The sequence below is a fragment of the Microcaecilia unicolor genome, chromosome 9, assembly GCF_901765095.1.
Source record: "Microcaecilia unicolor chromosome 9, aMicUni1.1, whole genome shotgun sequence".
NCBI classification, from domain to species: domain Eukaryota; kingdom Metazoa; phylum Chordata; class Amphibia; order Gymnophiona; family Siphonopidae; genus Microcaecilia; species Microcaecilia unicolor.
The window spans coordinates 133,259,171-133,283,562 of NC_044039.1; the positions used below are offsets into that span (position 1 = coordinate 133,259,171).

General features: G+C 46.5%; 1 protein-coding gene across 1 annotated transcript in view; it reads left to right on the forward strand.

The window, feature by feature from the left end:
• Positions 1-24,392, forward strand: part of SLC10A1 (solute carrier family 10 member 1) — a 51,711-nt gene that overhangs the window by 12,800 nt on the left and 14,519 nt on the right. Inside the window, exon 2 of the mRNA XM_030215157.1 lies at positions 15,111-15,321. Coding sequence (XP_030071017.1) covers positions 15,111-15,321 — 211 coding nt within the window. The remainder of the gene's footprint in view (positions 1-15,110; positions 15,322-24,392) is intronic.

A 24,392-nucleotide genomic window follows, 5' to 3' on the forward strand; every position in this document is an offset into this window, starting at 1 on the left:
TCAGCAGCCTGTAAATCATAATATCATGCTTACAAGGCTGGCAGAAACAGGTATCAGTGGCACAGTATTTACATGGTTCAAATCCTGTTTGTCAGACAACAATCAGTTCTGTTCCACAACAGCACATCATTATTTTGGGTTCTGAACTATGAGGTGCCACAGGGATCCATACTGTCTCCTATAGTATTTAAAATCGACTTCAAGCCTCTGGCTAAGCTGCTTCAGTCAATGGACACAAAATATCTATGCTGATGTGCAACTGCTCATCATACCCATTTAACCAGGTCTACCCACAGTCTTGAGAAAACTGACTGCCTGCCTAACCACAACTCAGGAATGGGCAAACCTCAAACTCTGCCTGAACCCAAGCAAAACAGAGATTCTTTGGGTACCTAACGCAAGTGGACAAATACCTAACGTCAATATACCTTTTGGGAAGTATGAACACCCCCTAGAATCACAGGTCTGGAATCTTGGGATACTGCTAGACCCATCACTCATTCTGATTCCACAAATTCAAACAACCTTTAAAAATTGTCTCTATCATCTATGGCAGCTACGAAATCTCTCTCCATATATTAATAAGACGAGTCTGACCACTGTGGGCCATGCCATGATAACATCACAACTAGACTACTTACCAAGACAAATATAAAACGGTTACAGATAATACAGAATACTGCGGCTCGTATTATCTGTAGGGCTTCAAAATATGATAGGATTACACCACTTCTATATCAGCTTCACTGGCTTCCAGTCAGGGCCCTGCTAACACGGTAAGCGAGGTAAGCAGCGCAGGGGGGCGCTGACCTCTGGAGGGCGCCTACCGTTTCCTGAGGTCAGCTCACTTGCAAAATGTTTTACCTGAAGCTGTGATTCTCCTCTCTCCCCTGCCCTCCCCTCTTTGACCACAGTGCTCACTGAGGCAGGCAGGCTCTGCTGAAGTTGTTTGAAAGAATACAACCAGTGCTATTTATGTCTTTGGTGTGGAACAAACTCCTCATTCAGGGTGAGCTTGAACAACATTCAAATTAAAGAGAACAGCCAGGTTTGGAGGGAGGTGTGCAAGTGAGACTGGGGAGAAATAAAAACTAAATAGTGTAATTGTTAACATCTGTAAGTGGTTCAAAGTTTTTGGTTTTTTTTCTCTGAGCTTGTACACCAAGAGGAGGATATGACTGCAATGATGTCTGCGTAATTGTCAGGTAACCCGATAGCTACAGCTAAAAGCCATTTCATTGGCTGATGGTTCCAACAGTAGTTTCAGAGAAAGTTTAGCTGACGTAGTGACAAGTAGAGCTGGTAAGTGAAAATCTGATTGTTTTTTTTTTTTGGTGTTTGTTTTTATATAAAAGATTCTCCTTGGATAGGGAAGAGTCTCTGATATGTGAAAATATATTTTGCTTTAATGAAATTGCTAGAGTCAGAGACTTATCAATGATCAGAAAAAGAAAGTCACCAGACAACAAAGGTAGAGAAAAATCATTTTATTTTCATTTTATTGTTTGGAATATGTCCACTTTGAGAATTTACATCTGCTATCTTATTTTGCAATGTATAGCAATTTGTTTCTAAGAATATTGCTGACAATTCCTGTCAGTGTAGCAAGTGATGAGCGATCATTTTCACGGTTAAAAATCATAAAAAACTAGTAAAAAATGCCCGTTTCAAAAGGGAAGGAAACGGGTGCTAGCAAGGCCATCCCCCACCCTCCCTCCCTCGCTGTTCCAGACTCTGCCGTCCCTCCGTTTTCTCTCCCCCTTTCCGCGACCCAGTCGACCCCCCTTCTCGGCGAAAACCGTCCCCCGCCGCCGTCCAGTACCTGTGCCGATGGGGGACCCCAACCCCCGTCAGCCGAAGTCCTGTGCTGGTCTTCGAGGCGTTGCTTCTTCAATGATTTTGTGGCCAAGTTGCTCTGCGTGCATCTGACATCAGACACACACAGAGGAACTTGAACCGAAGATCATTGAAGAAGCAACGGCGTGAAGGCCAGCACAGGACTTCGGCTGACGGGGGTTGGGGTCCCCCGTCAGCACAGGTACTGGATGGTGGCGGGGGACGGTTTTCGCCGAGAAGGGGGGTCGACTGGGTCGCAGAAGGGGAGTGCAGTGGGCTGTAAAACAGGGGGAGGAGTAGGGAACCCTCCCCTTGCTTTGGTATCAGCTGTCACTGACGTCAGTGCGTGCCTGCCTAGCAGACCACCTCTGAGGGAGGCACGGTCCCAGGCATATCCTGTTGGAGGTGAGAATTATTATATAGGATTATTTGCGATCAAGTATTTCATAAGAAAGGCTTGTAAGCCTTGCCATGATTGCTATTGAGAATGATATATGTGCCCAGTTAGATATCAAAGATTTAATTACTAATTTCGTGAACATGAAAGCACGAAAAGCTAAGTGGTTGTAAACCCTCTATTTGTTCATCAATCCCACAAAGATGTACTCCATCTTTCAGCTCCTATTTCCTTTGCATCTTGTGCCACACCGGGGGGGGGGCGCCAACTGATAGTCTGCAGGGGGGCACCAGAGACCCTAGGCATGGCCCTGCTTCCAGTTGAAGCCAGTATAAAATTTAAAATTCTTACACTGACACATAAAGCCTTATATTTATTGATTCCATCATATTTAGCTACATACTCACCTACACGAACAACTCGATCGCTTACAGATAATAGATTAGTAATTCCACCACCACAAAAGGCTAGATGGGAATCTAGTAGGAACTCAGCTTTTTTCTTTCTAGCTCCCTCTCATTGGAATTGTCTTCCTAAAATGATTAGATTGGAAGAGTCCTATGTCCAGTTTCGTAAACTTTTGAAAGCATATCTGTTTCAAAATACTTTCGATAATAATCTGGGATTAAAAAAAAAGGGACAAATAGGCAGAATGAATACGCAGCAAAAATAATATGTTTGCTCATATAGTATGTTATGAATGGTTGTCCAATGTCTACTGGTATTAGTATCTTTTAGAATGGTTGTTTTCATTTTTGCTGTGCTTTTCTATCAAATCAATGGATTTCTTATATGTTTTTAAAAATGATATTTTATTTTAAGATGTAAACCGTTCTGTTTTGTGAATGCAATTAGAAACGGTATAGTAAATAAATAAACTATACTGTATGCCCTGTACATTGGTCAAACCAAAAAGAGTTTGCATCAGCTCCAACTAATTCAGAATGCTGCAGCACGACTGATAGAAGGCTGCAAATAATGTGACCACATCACACCCTTCCTGCAAAAACTACACTGGCTACCAGTACCTTACAGGGCTAAATGTAAAACTTTCTGCTTGATTTTGAAGGCCCTCAAACAAAATAGGCCAGTGCACTTAAAGAATAAGTTAGTCCTTTACACACCTTTAATACCTCTAAGGTCCTCTCACAACCTGTACCTTCATCAAAAGAAATTGTATGATGTGATACCTGCCAGCAAGCCTTCTCAGGGCTAGCCCCCATGCTCTGGCATTTACTCCCAGAGGGGCTATGTCTAGCTCAAGACTACCTCTATTACAGGAAGCAGGTGAAAGCCTGGCTCTTCTCCCAACCCTTTAATACATGTGACTGGCTATGAACCCATTCTGTACCTGGACTAGCTTGCTGCACACCAGTGGCGTAGCCAAGGGATCCACTTTGGGCTGAGGTCGACCTAGTAGCAGAACACCTATGATGTGGCTGGCAGAGATTCCCAAGCCCCACCAGCTGAAAACTCCCAACAACTTTCCCTCCTGCATACCTTGAAAAATAGCAGATCTTTGCCTGCAGCGAGCAGTGACTGATACATACTACTTGCACCAGCCCCATAGGCTTCCCTCTGACATATTCCCACCTATGTGGAAACAGGAAGTTGTGTCAGTGGGACAGTGGCGTACCTAGGGTAGTTGACACCCAGGGCCAGTCATTTTTTAACACCCCCCCCCCCCCCCCAAATCCAGTACTAGGCATGCTGAGAATACAAAACACTCAGGACCTATAGAGCAATTCTACCATACCATAAGCAGTCATTTCTATGAGTCACACAAGGAAAAGGAAAGCATCTTAAACACTACAGTGAGCACTAGAACATCAATTCACCTATTGTAAAACGAAACCAGACAGAATAGTACAGATCGTAGATCCTGCACAGTCAATGCCAACTGAAAGCCATGTCTTTGTCACAAACACAGATACACCCTAATCCACTATAGAATAAGTAATCATAAACTTTCTATTTAGACAAAAATTAAACTGACCCCAATGCCAGACTCTGCATACAATGCAACACCACAGAAACAGAAACTGTCCCCTAGTACTGTGCAAAATATAAAGACAGCAGATGTAAATTTGAAAAAAACTAACAAGTACCAATCACCACTTTACAAAACCTCCGTCCTCGGGTCAGTACAGTATAGTGCTGTTACAGTATCCTATCCTGACCTGAGGAAGGGGGTTTTGTTCTCCGAAAGTTAGTCAAAATGTATTAAAATTAGTCCAATAAAAAGATTACCTTATTTACATGTTCTATTATAAACATTTAACACATCTACAATACTTTATCCTAAAGCAAAAAAAATAAAAAAATATATTTTATTTACAGTTTGTTGTCTCTGGTTTCTGCTTTCCTCATCTTCTTTTCACCTTCTTCCTTCCATCCAGCATCTGTCTTCACTCTCTCTCTCTCTCTCTCTGCCATCCAGTGTCTGCCCTCTCTGCCGTCCCTTCCATCCACTGCCTGCCCTTTCTCTCTGCCCCTTCAATCCACCATTTGCCCTCCCTCTCCCCATCCATCCAGGGTCTGCCCTCCCTCTCGCTCCCCCTTCCATCTAGGATCTGTCCCCTCTCTCTCTCTGCCCCTTTTTCAGCCCCCAGTTCCAGCCCCTTCTCCCCTCTGAACACCCCACCCCAGTCCCCTTCTCCCCTCCCCTTCTCCTGTCTGAGACCCCCACCACAGTCCCCTTCTCCCCTCCCCTGTCTGAGACCCCCACCCCAGTCCCCTTCTCTCCTCTGAACACCCCCACCCCCGTCCCCTTCTCCCTCCCCTTCCCTTCTCCCCTCTGAGATCCCCACCCCAGTCCCCCTCTCCCCTCCCCTGTCTGAGATCCCCACCCCAGTCCCCTTCTCCCCTCCCCTTTTCCCCTCTGAACACACCCACCCCAGTCCCCTTCTCCCCTCTGAGATCCCCACCCCAGTCCCCTTCTCCCCTCCCCCCTCCCCTGTCTGAGACCCCCACCCCAGTCCCCTTCTCCCCTCCCCCCTCTGAGATCCCCACCCCAGTCCCCTTCTCCCCTCCCCTGTCTGAGACCCCCACCCCAGTCCCCTTCTCCCTCTGAGATCCCCACCCCAGTCCCCTTCTCTCCTCTGAACACCCCCATCCCAGTCCCCTTCTCCCCTCCCCTTCCCTTCTCCCCTCTGAGATCCCCACCCTAGTCCCCTTCTCCCCTCCCCTGTCTGAGACCCCCACCCCAGTCCCCTTCTCCCCTCTGAACACCCCCACCCGAGTCCCTTTCGCCCCTCTCCTTCCCCACCTCAGTCCCATTAAAACCGGCGAAGCAGCGTCGCAGGCAGCGCCTCGTGCCCTGCTTGTAAAAAAAAAAATCAAATCTCCTTCCTTCTCCTCTCTTGACGTCGACTCGGGCCTTCCAATCAAATTGATTGGAAGGCCCGAGTCGATGTCAAGACGAGGAGGAGAAGGAAGGAGATTTGATTTTTTTTTTTTACAAGCAGGGCACGAGGCGCTGCCTGCGACGCTGCTTCGCCGTTTTTTTTTAATGTGCGGCGCCGCGGGAACGGCCACGGGAGGCGGCGGGAGCGGAGCACCCCCCACCCACTGGCACCCGGGGGCGGACCGCCCCCACTGCCCCCCCCCCCCTTGGTACGCCACTGAAGTGGGAATGCTATGGGGCCAACATGAGCAGTGTGTATTAGTTGCTGCTGGTGAAAATCTGCTATTTAAAAGGTATATGGGACAGGGGGGATGTTTGAGAGACCGTATGGCGTGCAGGTGAGAGAAGGAGAGACCAAATCACCTGGGGGATGGGGCGGGGTTCTTCTGTACACCCATCTTGAGCCCAGGCCCACCCAAAATTGGGTGTCTGGCTATGCCCCTGCTGCACAAACTGAGGGGCATAATCGAACACGAACGCCCATCTCCATGGGCATCTATGTCCGAGAATGGGTACGTGAAGGGGCGGGATAGACCGTATTTTTGAAAAAAAATGGCCGCCCATCTTTTTTTTCGATAATACGGTTTGTGCCCGGCAAATGCATCGGATTTGTGCGGATTTGAGCTGGGCAGTTTAGTTTTTCAGCGATAATGGAAGCCGAAGGCGCCCAGCTCAAAAACAAACACATCCAAGGCATTTGGTCGTGGGAGGGGCCAGGATTCATAGTGCGCTGGTCCCCCTCACATGCCAGGACACCAACCGAGCACCCTAGGGGGCACTTGTAACAATTTTTAAAAAAGTCAAATACCTCCCAAGTCCATAGCTCCTTTCCTTTGGGTGCTGAGCCCCTCAAATCCCCCCAAAACCCACTACCCACAACTCTAAACCATTAACATAGCCCTTATGGCTGAAGGGGGGCACCTACATGTGGGTACAGTGGGTTTTGGGGGCGGTTTGGAGGGCTCCCATTTACCACCACAAGTATAATAGGTAGGGAGGGGATGGGCCTGGGTCCACCTGCCTGAAGTCCACTGCACCCACTAACAACTGCTCCAGGGACCTGCATACTGCTGTGATGGAGCTGGCATTTGAGGGTGGCATACAGGCTGGAAAAAAAAGTTGTTAAAGTTGTTGTTTTTTTGGTGGGAGGGGGTTAGTGACCACTGGGGGAGTCAGGGGTTGTCATCCCCGATTCCCTCCGGTGGTCATCTGGTCATTTAGGGCACTTTTTTTGGGACTTGTTTGTGAAAAAAAAGGTCCAAAAAAAGTGACCTAAATTCGCGCTAAAAACGCATTTCTTTTTTCAATTATCGGCCGAAGGTGCCCATCTCTCCTCGGCCGATAAACACACCACAGTCCAGCCTTCACCACCCCTCTGACACGCCCCTGTCAACTTTGTTCGTTCACGCGATGGAGTACAGTTGAAGACGCCCAAAATCGGCTTTCGATTATACCGATTTGGGCGCCTTTGCGAGATGGGCACCTATCTCCCGATTTGGGTCGAAATCTGGGCGCCCATAACTTTCGAAAATAAGGCTGACTGTAACTTAGACCAGTTCCTTAAATCTTCTTTAACTGTACAAAGAACTTGTCTTCAGTTTAGCCACCCATTTATCCCATCTTGTCCCCATCTATATACTTGACCCCTCGGCTACATGGTAAACTATATTGTAGAAAAGCATTAGCAGCATATCTATGTTATTTGAATGTTCTAATGTGTGCTTATTAGATGTTTCATTAGGATTATGCTGACATCTCATTATACCTCTGTTATTTGAATTTTAGTGCTGTTAAATGTGTATATTTTTGATACTGTTTCATGGTAGTCTTATTTTTAGGTTTTAATTTGCTGTTCTGTACCTCATTTATTGTATTTATGTTTATATTTGGTCATTTTTACTATTGTTATGCTGTTAATAAGTCTTATGTTAATCTGGATTAGGAACTGGTTGACAGACAGATGCCAGAGGGACTGCTGCTTTTTAATATGTTTATAAATGATCTAGAGATGAAAGTAACTAGTGAGGTAATTAAATTTGCTGATGACACAAAAAGTTATTCAAAGTTCTTAAATTGCAAGAGGATTGTGAAAAGTTACAAGAGGACCTTACAAGACTGGGAGACTGACCAGCTTATAACTGAAAAAGAAAAACGCCTATATTGCAACCCAAATCGGGAGATAGACATTTATCTCACAAAAACGAATAAAGCGGTATAATCGAAAGCCGAATTTGGACGTTTTCAACTGCACTCCGTCGCGGATGCGGACAAGTTGATGGGGGCGTGTCAAAGGCATGGTGAAGGCGGAACTGGGGCATGGTTATCGGCCGATCAGAGATAGGCGCCTTTCGCCGATAATGGAAAAAAATATGCGTTTTAGCGAGAATTTAGGGCACTTTTCCTGGACCCTGTTTTTCCACGAATAGGGCCCCAAAAAGTGCCCTAAATGACCAGATGACCACTGGAGGGAGTCAGGGATGACCTCCCCTGACTCCCCCAGTGGTCACAAACCCCCTCCCACCACAAAAATATGCCATTTCACAACTTTTTATGTTCACCCTCAAATGTCATACCCACCTCCCTGGCAGCGGTATGCAGCTCACTGGAGCAGTTATTAGGGGGTGCAGTGGACGTCAGGCAGGTAGACCCAGGCCCATCCCCCCCCCCTCCACCTGTTACACTTGTGCTGGTAAATGGGAGCCCTCCACACCGCCCTCCAAACCCACTGTACCCACATGTAGGTGCCCCCCTTCACCCCTTAGGGCTATAGTAATGGTGTAGACTTGTGGGCGGTGGGTTTTGAGGGGGATTTGGGGGGCTCAACACCCAAGGGAAGGGTGCTATGCACCTGGGAGCTGTTTTACCTTTTTTTTTTTTTTTTTTGTAAAAGTGCCCCCTAGGGTGCCCGGTTGGTGTCCTGGCATGTGAGGGGGACCAGTGCACTACGACTCCTGGCCCCTCCCACGAACAAATGCCTTGGATTTATTCGTTTTTGAGCTGGGCGCTTTCATTTTCCATTATCGCTGAAAAACTAAAATTGCCCAGCTCACAAATTGTTGAATAAAACATGGACGTCTATTTTTTTCCAAAATACGGTTCGGTCCGCCCCTTCACGGACCCGTTCTCAGAGATAAACGCCCATGGAGATAGACGTTTTCATTCGATTATGCCCCTCTGAGCATCCCAATGGCAGATGACGTTTAATGTGAGCAAGTGCAAAGTAATGAATGTGGGAAAGAAGAACCCGAATTATATCTACATCATGCAAGGTTCCACATTAGGCATCACCGACCAGGAAAGAGATCTAGGCGTCATCGTTGATGATATGTTGAAACCCTCTGCTCAGTGTGCGGTGGCAGCTAAGAAAGCAAGTAGAATATTAGTTATTATTAGGAAAGGAATGGAAAGAAAAAATTAGGACATTATCAAGCTCATTTTCAAAGCACTTAGCCTCCCAAAGTTCCATAGAAACCTATGGAACTTAGCCTCCCAAAGTGCTTTGAAAATACGCCTCTATAATGCCTTTGTATTGCTCCATGGTGCGACCACAGCTCGAATACTGTGTGCAATTCTGGTCACCGCATCTCAAAAAAGATATAATGGTATTAGAAAAAGAATAGAGAAGGGCGACAAAAATGATAAAGAGGATGGGGCGACTTCCCTATGAGGAAAGGCTGAAGTGGCTGAGAGGAGATATGATAGAAGTATATAAAATAGTGAGCGGAGTGGAATGGGTAGATGTGAACCACTTGTTTACTCTTTCCAAAAATACTAGGACTAGGGGGCACGCAATGAAGCTACAAAGTAGTAAATTTAAAACAAATCGGAGAAAATATTTCTTCACTCAACATGTAATTAAACTCTGGAATTCTTTGCCAGAGAATGTACTAAAAGCAGTTAGCTTAATGGGATTTTAAAAAAGTTTGGATAGCTTCCTAAAAGAAAAGTCTATAAGTCATTATTAAAATGAACTTAGGGAAAATCCACTGCTTAATTCTAGGATGAGCAGCATAAAATGTATTGTACTGTTTTGGGATCTTGCCAGGTACTTGTGACTAGGATTGGCCACTGTTAGAAACAGAATGCTGGGCTTGATTGATCATTGGTATGTCCCAGTATGGCAACGCTTATGCCAGTGATGGCGAACCTATTGCACACGTGCCAGAGAGGACACGCAGAGCCCTCTCTCTTGGCACATGCGCCATCGCTGGTCCGCCCACTCTTCCTCCCTCCCAGCACCAGGCCTGTCTCCCGCCCTCCCTCCAACCAAACAAGCAACCATCAACCCGCCCGCCCGTTCTCCCTCCCTCCCAGCACCAGGAACCCCCCCCCCTTCTCCTCTTAAATTTTAAAAGCGTACCTCCTCGGAGTTCATTCAGGCGGCGTGCGTCAGCAGTGGCAGCGAAGCGCTTGTTCTTCGCTCGGCGCGCCTTCCTTTCTGTCTCTCAAGCTCTGGTCCCGCCTATGGCAATACTTATGTACTTATGTACCCAGCACCAGGATGAGTGATGCTTCCTATTCCACATTGCCTTCTCTTGGGGCAGCCAACAGATCACACCCCGGTTCAGCGCCTCACAACACAAAACTAGATTTTGTATATATTTTTTAAACTTCCTTTTACTGTTATTTTACTTTACCCTTACTAGAATGTTTGTATGTTTGTCACTCACATTCTTATTCTTAAAATGGCATTCCATTTCATTTTCTACCTTTCTTTTTATCATATTTTATTATGTAAACTGCCTTGTTATGCTTTCAGGAAAGGCGGTATATAAATAAACTATGAACCATAAAACATCCACGGGTCCTGGAGCAGGAACAGGAGATGACTCAAACAAGTAAATCCTGACATTCTCTTTTCATTTGCCCACGGCATTGGGAGCTCCAGATCACAGACAGCAATGAGGCGCATGTTCTCTGTATGGCAGGAAAGATCCAGCAGAAATCCACCTGGGTGGACAATTCAAAGATCCCACGGTGTGGAGCAAGAAGATCAATGAAGTAGGAAAATGACCACAGCTTCAAGAAACAAGGGTACTTCAAGAAGATTTATTGAACAAGGACTCAACACAGGACCTGTGTTTCGACCAGGAGGCCTGCATCAAGAGTCTTATGAATAAACGAATGAGTAAAATCCTTAATGTGTTGTTTTATGACCTTGTGACACTACAGATTGGTCTTTAAAAAGATCTCGGCAATGGTGTCACTGGCTGAAAAGTAAAGTACGTCGTTTGTATATCCTCTTATTACCTCGTTTGATATACAAACGGCATACTTTACTTTTCAACCAGCGACACCATCACCGAGGTCCTTTTAAAGACCTCACAAGGTCAAAAGACAACACATTAAGGATTTTGCTCATTCGTTTATTCATAACGCTCCTGATGCAGGCCTCCTGGCCGAAACACAGGTCCTGTGTCGAGTCCTTGTTCAATAAATCTTCTTGAAGTACCCTTGTTTTTTGAAGCCGTGGTCATATTCCCACTTCACTGATCTTCTTTCTCTCTCTGTATGGCAGCCATCTTGCTTTTTCTAGGCTAAAATTTTAACCTCTACATTTAACAATGAAATTGATAGTTAGGACTCTGGAAGACGTAGGTCTTTACCCAGTTTAAGAATGACTGTGATTAATGCTCATTTCAAATGCCTCCCAAAACTACTGTCACGATTGTGACTATATTTCCTGTTGGACTTGCTTTGGGGTTCCTCCAGCCAAGCTAAGTCGGCGTGTAAATCCTGAAGCCTGGGTGGAAATCCTAAAATTCGTTCCAGTCCAGGATAGTCCATTCTGGGATCCTGTTCCAGCGAGGCTGTGTTCTGCTCTTGTGTTGCTGAGCCCCACCCTGCTGGTGACCTCACCTGTAGTGCCTTTATTACCACCTGAGAACTTTCTAAGTTTGCCTTTGCATCGCTATAGGTCAGTTGGTGTGCTTCTGCACTTCTGCTTCTATGTTCTGTTTGTGGGCTTTTGCCTCCTGCTTGTGTGTTCTGTCTGTGGGCTTTTGCCTCCTGCTTCTGTGTTCTCTCTGTGGGCTTTTGCCTCCTGCTCTAGTGTGTTGGTTTGTGGGCTTCTACCCTCTGCCTCAGCGTTCTGTCTGTCTGTGGGCTTTCTGTTTTATTTCCCTGTGTTTTGGTGGCTGCCTGGTGTTCAGCCTTCTGTTGTGTTCTGGTCTTAGGTGGTAATTGTAGCCCAGCTTTGGGTTTAGCCTTGTCTGCAGGGACAGTCTTAGGGCGAGATGACCGAGGCAACCGCATAGGGCCTCGCGCTCAAGGGGGCCCCGCGTGGCACACCTGAAGTCGCCCTACCCCGACCGCCCAAGCTCCAGTCCCCCGCCCTCTGAATTTTAAGTTACCTCGTCATCAACATCAGAGCGGCCGGCAGGTAGCAGCAGCCGTGAAAAGCGTGCTAGCTGCTGGGCGGCGCTTTGGGAGCCTTCCTTTCCTTTCCCTCATTCAGCTCTGGTCCCGCCCTCGTTTTGAGGGCGGGACCAGAGCTGAATGAGGGAAAGGAAGGCTCCCGAAGCGCCGCCCAGCAGCTAGCACACTTTTCACGGCTGCTGCTACCTGCCGGCCGCTCCGACGTTGACGACGAGGTAACTTTTAAAATTCAGAGGGCGGGGGGCCTTGGAGCTGGGTGGGAGCTGGGTGAGGGGCCTTGGAGCTGGTGGGTGGGAGGGAGAGAGAGAGAGACAGGCCTTGGAGCGGGGAGGGAGGTGGGCCTTGGAGCTGGTGGGTGGGAGGGAGAGAGAGAGAGAGAGAGAGACCGGCCAGCCAGCCTTGGAGCTGGGAGGGAGGGAGGGGGCCTTGGAGCTGGGTGGGAGCTGGGTGGGGGGCCTTGGAGGGAGAGAGAGAGAGACCAGCCAGCCGGCCTTGGAGCTGGGAGGGAGGGAGGGGGGCCAGGGAGCTGGGGAGCCCAGCCCTGGAGCTGGGGAGCCCTGGGGATGGCCCGGGAGCTCAGAGGGAGGGGTGGCCGGCCCTGGAGCTGGGGTGGGGGTGGGGCTAGGATGGGGCCTCATCAGATTGGTCTGCATAGGGCCCTGCAATTGCTAAGACCAGCCCTGCTTGTCTGTCTATTTTGTGTTCTTGTTTCCGTCTGCCTTGCCCTCCAGTCCTTGTTTGTGCAAGCTTGTTGCTGAGTCCTGTTACCTGGCCCTGTTAGTCAAGCTTGCTCTTGAGTTCTTTCCCCTGTGTGTGTTCCTGGATCCTGTAAGTCCTGCTGGCCACCTGCACCTGGGGGCTCAATCCCTGGGGATGGTGGTCAAGTGTAGGTGAAGTCTGTTCCAGTCCTGTATCCCTGTCTGCTTATCTATGTCTGTAGTTCCCTGCTGTGTTGGTGTGTGGCCCAGTACTGGTTGGGGGTTTTGCCTGCCACTGTCGCTCCACGGCAGTGGCCCAAGGGCTCACAAATCCTGTTTCCCCGTGAGAGACCTGACAACTACCCTGGTGTATAATTTGTGAAAAGTACACCTCCAGGGGGCCTACTAGTTGCAATTGCAGGAGCTTATAGAATTTGCTGAACCTGGTAAAGAACTTTAATGTGTGCTAACGTCAGAGGACGTTCTCGGTACTCCCCAACAGTAACCACACAGCCTTGACGCTTACTGCATTTTAATTTTGCTGTTAAAACATGATAAGTGCAAAAACTTACTGCATTTTTGTAAAAGGACCTCAGGTTACTCATGTGTTGTCTATAACCTGCTTATGGTGAGGAAATCTGTAAGTTTATAGTTTTATATAGACAATGGAATGAGGTAGGCCACAGAGGCTAATGTCTGACCAATATTTTTCCCAACACAGCATCAGCATTGAGAGCTTGGGGGCAGAGTTATAAATTGGTTTGTTTGGCCCCTCCATTCTAAAAGGTGTTCTGCTGCCCTAGAATAATCAGATAAATTTCCTTAGCTATCTTTATCCAGTTATTCAGTCACACTTACCTGGCTAAAGTGTGGCTGAATATCCAGATAAACTTGTGCACATAAAATTTGTATGATCATATTTAGGCCTGCTTTTTACATGACTGCACTCCTCTGGTGAAATGTATTGGTATAGTGCTGAATATTATGGTATCATTATCATATCTGGATACATTTTAAAAATGTACCCTCTTTTTACCTGAGTGCTGTAGCTACTAAGCTGAAGTAAAATATTACATTTTACTGTAGTGAAATTTACTGTGCCAGTCAGGTTAGTAACTCTTGTGGTAAATTTAATTTTGTGTTGCTGCAGCTGGGAATATTGCATGCTGCTAGCTGCAGCAGCGCAAACACAGCAGGCCAACTATATGTTAGAGGGTTGGTACTAGAAAAATTCCTCCCAGCCCCCTCTCTGGTTTCATGGCAATCCCCTAATCTTCTCCAATCCAGCCCCACCCCCACCACCTAACGCAGTATTCCTGGTGGATAATGGGAGGGCAGGAGTGATCCCTGTATGTTCCTGTCTCCATGGTGCCTGGATTAAAAATGGTACCACTTGACCCCCTAGTGGCAGCACTATGACACTGCAGCTAGGTGTCAGACTTCCAAATTAGAGGGCCTTTTACTAAAGTTTAGCACATGTTAACAGAATTAGCATGCACTAAGGGCCTTATTCTATAAAGGTTATGCTCCTAAATTTAAGAGCATAATTTATGGTACTAAATTAGGCACATACTCTATGCTCCAAAATAAATTATGCTCGTAATTTAAGAGCATAAATTTAGGAGCATAAATTATGCTCACAAATTAGGAACATAACCTTTATAGAATAAGGCCGTAAATGCTTAGAAGTCCATTTTATGTAACGTGCACTAATTCTATTAGTGTGCACTAAGCTTTAATAAAAGGGCCCCTTAGTGCATTCGCTGGGGGGTGGGGGGAGGGGAAGCATGGATCGGGGGGGGGGGGGGATTGAAGTTTATAACCTACTTTAAGATTCTCCCCAGAGCAGCCCAATGCTCCCAGGAAAGACAGATAATGCCAGCTCACAGCTATTGTTAGCTTTCCATAAATAACACAGCCTGTGAGGTTAAATGCAAACTGTGCTATTCATTTTGCATAATAATGGAGGTGCTTTGCATGCATTTACATGCTTTGCCTCTCATTATTATTTGAGTTGCACTAAAAATGTGTTAGGGGCAAATAAGCACATGATTTTGACATTTAACATTAGTCATTTGGCAAAAAAAAAAAAAGTGTTATTTCTTTATCATACATTAATAACTACCCCTAACAAGTTGTGGGGACAGCAATTGTACTGGGTAAAGACAGGGGGAAATTTTAGAACAGGTAAGGTTCCCAGGAAAAATGAGCCTTTACAGGCTTAAGTGTAGTGGATAATGGAACTGCATCGTACATTCCTTTGACAGAGAACTAGTAGATGAGTTTATCTTTTTGGGCAGACTGGATGGACCATACAGGTCTTTTTCTGTCGTCATTTACTATGTTACTGTGTTACTATGTCCTATTAGTCTTTCCTCTTGTTTGCTTCTACTAGCATTGTGATGACCACCTGTTCCACGTTCTTGGCATTTGGAATGATGCCCCTCCTCCTTTACATCTACTCCATGGCACTGGGTCAAGGGAATATAGAGAACATGGTGCCTTACCTGGGAATAGTCTTCTCACTGGTCATGACGCTTGTCCCTTGTGCCATCGGCATTTTCTTGAATGAGAAAAAGCCACAGTACAGTCGATGTGTGATCAAGGTAAGAATACAAAAGGGCAGTATATGGGTTCTAGCATATACTTATCATAGTGAGGAATTTCGTAGCAATTTCTAATGTAGAAATTGGGAACTTGTAAGGACGAGAGCTAGAAGGCAGCTTGGGAATAAGGTCACTACACTCTAGTTGGTTTCAACTGTTGAGTGAAGAGATTGGTTATGAGCACAACTGATCATAAGTTAAGATTTTTTGTTTGTTTGTTATTTAATGATAATCAATCATTGATTGGGATTTATTAACTGCCTTTATGAAGATATTCACCCAAGGCGGTGTATAGGTACAGTTTAACATAAAACTTACAATTTTATTAACAGCATAACAATAGTAAAATAACCAAGAAGTTAAATAACACTTGAAAAATATTGTGGACACTTTACACTGAGGAAGGTTTTTTTTGTTTTGTTTTGTATTGTTTTTGCCAATGATTGAAAATAGATCTGGGACTTGAGTCCTGTAAAGTTCCTGAAACTTTTTTCCTTCACTATTTGAGTTAATTTAACAGGCTAAAGAAATTTAAATAACTCAAATTTAAATAATATTCCAACTGTGGCTTCTCAATATAACAGAGTGACGTGAGTAGATAATGGCAGATAAAGACCTGTATGGGCCGTTCAGTCTGCCCGACAAGATAAACTCTTAGCAAAGGTAAGATGTGATACTACATAGTCATACTTGATCTTTATTCATCCTTGCCATTTTCAAGGTACAGGCCATAGAAGTCTGCCTGGCACTGGCCTTGTTCTCTAATTACTGAAGTTGTCATCAAAGCCCCACTACACCCCATACAAATCTGTCCAGCAATGATCAGGGCACAGACCATAGAAGTCTGCCAACACTGACTTTGCTTCTCAATTACTGGTGTTGCCTTCTAATCACTGCTGTTTGTTTGGTTCCTTGCCTTCCATACAGGATTTCTTTGTGTTTATTCCACGCATTTTTTTAATTCTATTATTGTTTTCATCTCTACCACCTCCCATGGCAAGGCATTCCAAGCATCTACCACCCTCTCCATGAAAAAGTACTTCCTGACATTATTCCTTTATCACTCCCTCTGCAACCTCAATTTATGTCCTCTAGTTCTACCACCTTCCTGTCTCTGGAAAAGGTTTGCTTGTATATTAATACCTTTCAAATATTTGAATGACTGTATAATATCACCCCGTCTCTCCTTTCCCCTAGGGTATACATCTTGAGGTCATCAAGTCTCTCTTGTGGCGCAAACCCCATACCATTTTCGTCACTTTTCTCTGAATCGCTTCAAGTCTTTTTATGTCCTTAGCAAGAAATGACCTCCAAACCTGAACCCAATATTCAAAGTGGAGCCTCACCAGTGACTTGTACAAGTGCATCAACACCTCCTTTCTTCTGCTGGTTATACCGCTCTCCATTCATCCTAGCTTCCTTCCAGCCATGTCATCTTGAGATCCTCAGACACCATCATCCCATCTCCTGAGCTCCTCTTATCTGGTACTTCTCCTTTGGAGTTATGCACCCCAAATAAATCACTCTGTACTTCTTTGCATTAAATTTTAACTGCCAGACCATTGACCATTCTTCTAATTTTTTGAGATCGCTTCTCATGGTTTATACTCCCTTCGTGTCATCTGCAAAAAGGCAAACTTTTCCTTCTAACCCTTCAGCAATGTCTCGCACAAATATATTAAACAGAATTGGCCCCAGCACCAACCCTTGAGGCACTCCTCTACTCACCTTCCTTTCCTCAGAGCTGATTCCATTTACCACCACCCTCTGCCAGCTTCCAATCCAGTTCACCACTTTGGGTTCTAAGTTCAGCCCTTTCAGCTTATTCACTAGTCTACTGTGAGGGACTGAATCAAAGGCTTTGCTGAAATCCAAGTAGGTTACATCTAGTGCATGTCCTTTATCCAATTCTTTGGTCACCCAGTCAAAGAAATCAATCAGATTTATTTGTCAGGATTTTCCTTTGGTAAAGCCATGTTGCCTCAGATCCTGCAACCTGTTGGATTCTAGAAAGTTAACTCTTTTCCTTCATCAGCAACTCCATTATTTTTCCTACCACCATCATGAGGTTTACTGGAATGTAGCTTCCCACTTCTTCTCTGTCCTTGCTTTTGTGAAGAAGGTCCAATTCCGTGGAACCTCTCCTATCTCTAAAGATCTATTAAATAAATTCTTAAGAGGTCCCACCAGGATTTCTCTGAGTTCTCTCATGATCCTGGGATACATCCCATCTGACCCCATAACTTTGTCCACTTTCAGATTTTCAAGTTATTTATAAATGCTTTCTAATCACCGCAATATCCATTCCATTCCCAGATATACCTTCAGCAGCTGAACACAGTCCTTCTCCAAGATTTTCTTCCGTGAACACCAAAGAGAAGTATTTGTTTAGCAGGTTCACTTTATCGTCATCACACTCCACATAGCTCTTCTCAGCATCTTTCAGTCTTACAATTCCATTCTTAGCCTTTCTCCTTTCCCCAATATATCTGAAAAAGGTCTTGTCACCTCCCTTACTTCTTTAGCCATTTTTTCTTCAGCCTGTGCATTTGCTAGCCATATTTCTCTCGTCACTTCTTTGAGTTTACTTTGGTAATCTTTTCAGTAATCCTCTTGTTGAGTTCTTCTGTTATTTCTTGAAAGCAGCCTCTTTTGCCCTTAATTTTTCGGCCACTTGTTTGGAGAACCACATGAATATTTCAGCCTTGTAGACAGCGCATTAAAAACCAAGCTCATCTATTCTGATTGGTACTGCCTCCTTGGAGTGGAGGAGTAGCCTAGGGGACCTGGGTTTGATCCCCACTGCAGCTCCTTATGATTCTGGGCAAATCACTTAACTCTCCGTTGCCCCAGGTACAAATAAGTACCTGTATATACTATGTAAACCGCTTTGAATGTATATGAAGTCCCATTTCCCTTTTCCTTTCTATTTCACCACAGTCTCCCATCTTATCGACATGTATAATACATAAATCTTGTATATCACCGTAACTCAAATAATGTATTCTAACAAAGTAATGTATTAAATATGGATATAATTTTTTATAGTTTAACACAGAAATACATATACATATACAGCTTACTGTACGTCTAAAGTCTGCACTATATATGGAAAAAGACTTGTATAAAATTCCACAACCACAGCAGCCATAGCAGAGAAACTAAGTGAATTTTTTTGCTTCAGTCTTCACAAGGAAGATGCGGGGGAGATACCAGTGCCGGAAATACATTCAATGCTGATGAAGCAACACACAAACAGCAAAGGTGACAACAAAAAGTTCCAAAACAATGGTGTGGTGCAGGATCTTATTAATAGGTATAAATGATTCAACATGAGCTGTGATTCGGCCATAAGGCCTGCCTCAGGAGTCAATACCAGTTAATTACACAATGGTCTAATCCTGTATAAAGAGAATAAATGCACTAAAAGAAAGATCATAAGAATAAATACATTGATACAAAAAATAATCTGTACTACAGACCAAAAAAAAAAGAACCTAAAGAGCTGAGATATCTAGTCTCAAATGCAAACACTTAAAGGAGCCACATAAACAATTTTGTCAAATGAAATGTCAACCCGCAATGAAATCAAGACAATGAGGTAGAAAAACAAGAACAAAAGAGGCAGAAAAAAGAAGAAGAGCACTGAGCATTCATGGCCTGCCAGCGGCAGTGTCAGCTCCAAGCAAATGCTTCCAGCTGCCATGTGGAAGAGCACTGGCTGCCCAGGGAGGAGGAAATCTTCAGCTAACCGGTTTGGGGGATCCCTGCCAGCTCAGGAATTTACTATTTTGAGTTTGCGGGCAGGAAGGAGGGGTGGAGAGCAGAGAGTGGAGCAGAGGGGAGCCAGGGGAATGAATTCCATGCCCACCTTCCTTGGGCTCAGGCCCACACAAAACTAGCCATCTGGTTATGGCCCTAAATCTAAGGTGGCAATTCTATACATTGGTGGCCAGATTTCAGTGTTAAAATGCAGCGTAGGTCATGCCAGTTCTATAACAGTATCTGGCACTTCCACTCATCCCAGCATCACCCTCTATCTGTTCCCTCTTTCCTTTAGGTGTACCTGGACACAACGTGGTCATCTTGCTTTAGTGTATCTGCCCCTCTGGAATAGTCTCCCTCTCTACATGAGGCTTTTTGATTAGCTTTCGAAGGTTGCCCTTCTTCATCAGATCGGAAATAAGCAAATGTTGGTAGATGACAGTATACATAAGTGAAACATCAAAGCATTCCAGTGACAGTCTAACAGGATGGGTCAGTGGCGTTCCTAGGGGGGCTGATATCCAGGGCGGATCGCCGATGCGCCCTGCCCCCTGGGTGCAGCGACACCCCCCCGGATGCAGTGCAACCCCCCGGCGAAAGGACCCCCCCCCCCCCGCGAAAGAACCCCCCCCCCCCGGGTGCAAGCCACTGGGGGGGGGGGTGCCGCGCGCGCCTGTCCTTCCTTCGTTCCATGCTCCCTCTGCCCCGGAACAGGAAGTAACCTGTTCCGGGGCAGAGAGAGTATGGAAGGACAGGTGCGGCGCCCCCCCCCCCCCCCCCAGGAACGCCACTGGGATGGGGGTGGATAAGTGAGAGACAGGAGGAGTCGGGTGGATGGGGGACACGGAGATATGCATGGAGGCATGAGGGTGATAAAACAGTACAAATAAGTACCTGTATATGTTTCATTTGTCAGTCAAAGGCATTGTGACAATGGCCATGGCCACATTTTAAAAGTTGTAGAAATAAAAAACTTTTATGTGGTTGATTTATCGTGTCTGGCCTGGGGGTATATATCCCTGAAAGTTATAAGCAACTGAAATGGACTATCTACAAATAATGGGCACTGCGATGGGCACCAGGACAGCACCCCAATTTGCCAACCTCTTTATGGCTGAGCTGGAAGAGACATTTCTGAATACATACCAGACCAAACCCCTAAAATACTACCAGTACATCGATGACATTTTTATGATTTGGACTGAGGAGGAATGTGGTAGCTGTGTTAGTCCACTCTTAAGGTTATCAATAGAAATCAAACAAAATAAAACATGGAAAAGAAAATAAGATGATACCTTTTTTATTGGACATAACTTAATACATTTCTTGATTAGCTTTCGAAGGTTGCCCTTCTTCGTCAGATCGGAAATAAGCATGCGATGAAACTACAGTGTATAAATTTAAAACAAATCGGAGAAAATGTTTCTTCACCCAACGCATAATTAAACTCTGGAATTCGTTGCCGGAGAACGTGGTGAAGGTGGTTAGCTTGGCAGAGTTTAAAAAGGGGTTAGAAGGTTTCCTAAAGGACAAGTCCATAAACCACTACTAAATGGGAAAAATCCACAATTCCAGGAATAACATGTATAGAATGTTTGTACATTTGGGAAGTTTGCCAGGTGCCCTTCTAGTGCTCAGAGAACAGTGCACAAACAAACTCTGCCCATACTGCCGAAAACCTAACGCCAGCTCAGAACTGGCATTGGAGTATTTGAAGAGAGGATTTCTAATTTTATTCAGCTTAAATCTGCCAGTTTAGATTTATTTCAGAAGTGGAAGGAGGAAGCACGTGCAAGCCTCTAAATGCTGGGAGCAAAAACAAATGTGTGTGGGTCTGAGCAAACCTGAAAGTGAAAGCACACATTGAGGGGCATAATCGAAAGTGGATGCCCATCTCCATGGGCAGCCATGCGAAGGGGCGGGATAAACTGTATTTTCGAAAACCATCTTTTTTTCGATAATATGGGTTGTGTGGGGCAAATGCCTAGGATTTGGGCGTTTTTGAGCTGGGCGCTATCGGTTTTCAGCGATAATGGAAACCGAAGGTGCCCAGCTCAAAAACGAACAAATCCAAGGCATTGGGTCGTGGAAGGGGCCAGAATTCATAGTGCACTGGTCCCCCTCACATGCCAGGACACCAACCGGGCACCCTAGGGGGCACTTTTACAAATTAAAAAAAAAATTTAAATAGCTCCCAGGTGCATAGCACCCCTCCCTTGTGTGCTGAGCCCCCCAAATCCCCCCCAAAACTCACTGCCCACAAGTCTACACCATTACCATAGCCCTAAGGGGTGCAGGGGGCACCTACATGTGGGTACAGTAGGTTTTGGGGGGTTTGGAGGGCTCAACATTAACCAGCACAAGTGGAACAGGTAGGTGGGGGATGGGCCTGGGTCCACCTGCCTGATGTCCACTGCACCCACTAACAACTGCTCCAAGGGACCTGCATACTGCTGTCAGGGAACTGGGTATGACATTGAGGCTCGCATACAGGCTGTCAAAAAAAGTTTTTTTAAGTTCTTTTTTTGTGATGGGAGAGGATTACTGACCACTGGGGGAGTCAGGGGAGGTCATCCCCGATTCCCTCCAGTGGTCATCTGGCCAGTTGGGGCACTTTTTTGGGACTTGGGTCGTGAAAAAAAAGGGTCCAGCAAAAGCGACCCAAATTCTCGCTTCTGTCGCCCTTTTTTTTCGATTATCGGCCGAAGGCGCCCATCTCTCCTCTGCCGATAAACACGCCCCAGTCACACCTTCACCACACCTCTAACACGCCCTGTCAACTTTGTTCGTTCCCGCGACGGAGTGCAGTTGAAGATGCCCAAAATCGGCTTTCGATTATACCAATTTGGGCGCCTTAGCGAGATGGGCGCCCATCTTCCGATTTGGGTCGAAATATGGGCGCCCATCACTTTCGAAAATAAGGCCGATTGGCATCTGTTTTCTGCATTAAACATAAGCCTTTCAAGTGAAAACATTTTTTTGAAAAGCTTATATTTATAGGCACAGAAGAATGGACCTGATGTGTGCTTCACTTCCTGATTTGCCTGGGCATGTGCACAAGAGCAGTGCCTGCCGTGAAACTCTTGTGCACATGCAACAGGCACATTCCTCCCCCTTACTTTCGGTCTCACAGCATGCATACCAGGGCCGCCGAGAGGGGGAGGCATGGGGGGCAAAATTCCCCGGGCCTGGCGCCGGGGTCTCTCGCCCTCTCCTGCTCCTAGACCACTGGCGCTGCAGTCCCCAGTTTCCACCTACCTACCCTCAGCTCCCTTTTGTCTGCCACCCAACCATCTTCATTAAAAAAAAAATCTCAAAATCGGCAGCGGAGCACCTTCTGTGTGAAAGCGGCAGATCGCCTCAGGCGGGCCTTCCCTCACTGTGTCCCGCCCTCATGAAATAGGAAGTTACATGAGAGGAGGGTGAGACACAGTGAGGGAAGGCCCGCCTGAGGCAATCTGCTGCTTTCACACAGAAGGCGCTGCCGATTTTGAGATTTTTATTTTTTTAATGAAGGTGGTCAGATGGCAGACAGAAGGGAGCTGAGGGTAGGTAGGTGGAGACTGGGGACTACAGTACCAGCTGCCTGGGAGCAGGAGAGGGAGGCAACAGCAGTAGCGATTGGGGGGGGAGGCAAGGGCGGCGGCGATCCTTGGGGGGAAGGTGGGGTGGCGGCGACCCTTGGGGGGGGGCTGGTGGCAGCCTTGCCCAGGCCCTGCTCAGATTCTCGGCTGTCCTGATGCATACCATTAGCACTGAACATTGGAGAACTAAGTTTGGTGCAGTTCCCACAGTATAGTTTGGGTGCTGTTTCCTATAGCACGGGAGTTCTGATAATGGGTCCACTAGAGCAAGTGCACATAACCAGCAATTCAGGCACCATTCACAGGCACCTAACAAATGGTACACAATGATAGAGCCAGATGCTCACAACCTAATGCCAGTGCTGGACAAGGATGGATGGTAGGGGGACAGGAGGGTTGCTGGACATGGGTGGATGGAGAGCAGGGGAGAGGAGGGCTGCTAGACATGGGTGGATGCAGGGCCGTGCCTAGGGTCTCTGGCCCCCCCCTGCAGACTATCAGTTGGCGGCGGCGTGCCCCCCCCCTTGTGAAAATGATCGCTCACCACTTGCCACACTGACAGGAATTGTCAGCAATATTCTTAGAAACAAATTGCTATACATTGCAAAATAAGATAGCAGATGTAAATTCTCAAAGTGGACATATTCCAAACACTAAAATGAAAATAAAATGATTTTTTTTCTACCTTTGTTGTCTGGTGACTTTCTTTTTCTGATCATGCTGGCCCAGTATCTGATTCTGCTGCTATCTGTCCTCTTAACTCCGTTTCCAGGGCTTCCTTTCCATTTATTTCTTTCCTTTCCTCCTTTCTTCTTCATTTCTGGTCCTCAGCTTCTGCCTATTTTCTTCATCCATGTGCAGTTTTTCTCCTCTCTTCCTTTTCCCTCATTTCATCTCCTTCATCTTTCTTCCCTCCCCTCTATGTCCAGCAATTTCTCCTCTCTCCCTGAGCCCTGCCCTCCCATCCATGCTCCTCTGCCCCTGCCCCCTCCATTCATCCTTTTCCAGCAATTCCTCTCTCTCCCTGAGCCCTGCCCTCCCAATCCATGCCCATCCATGCTCCTCTGTCCCCTGCCCCCTCCATTCATCCTTTTCCAGCAAGTCCCCTCTCTCCCTGAGCCCTGCCCTCCCAATCCATGCCCATCCATGCTCCTCTGTCCCCTGCCCCCTCCATTCATCCTTTTCCAGCAATTCCTCTCTCTCCCTGAGCCCTGCCCTCCCAATCCATGCCCATCCATGCTCCTCTGTCCCCTGCCCCCTCCATTCATCCTTTTCCAGCAAGTCCCCTCTCTCCCTGAGCCCTGCCCTCCCAATCCATGCCCATCCATGCTCCTCTGTCCCCTGCCCCCTCCATTCATCCTTTTCCAGCAATTCCTCTCTCTCCCTGAGCCCTGCCCTCCCAATCCATGCCCATCCATGCTCCTCTGTCCCCTGCCCCCTCCATTCATCCTTTTCCAGCAAGTCCCCTCTCTCCATGAGCCCTGCCCTCCCAATCCATGCCCATCCATGCTCCTCTGTCCCCTGCCCCCTCCATTCATCCTTTTCCAGCAATTCCCCTCTCTCCCTAAGCCCTGCCCTCCCATCCATGCTCCTCTGTCCCCTGCCCCCTCCATTCATCCTTTTCCAGCAATTCCTCTCTCTCCCTGAGCCCTGCCCTCCCAATCCATGCCCATCCATGCTCCTCTGTCCCCTGCCCCCTCCATTCATCCTTTTCCAGCAAGT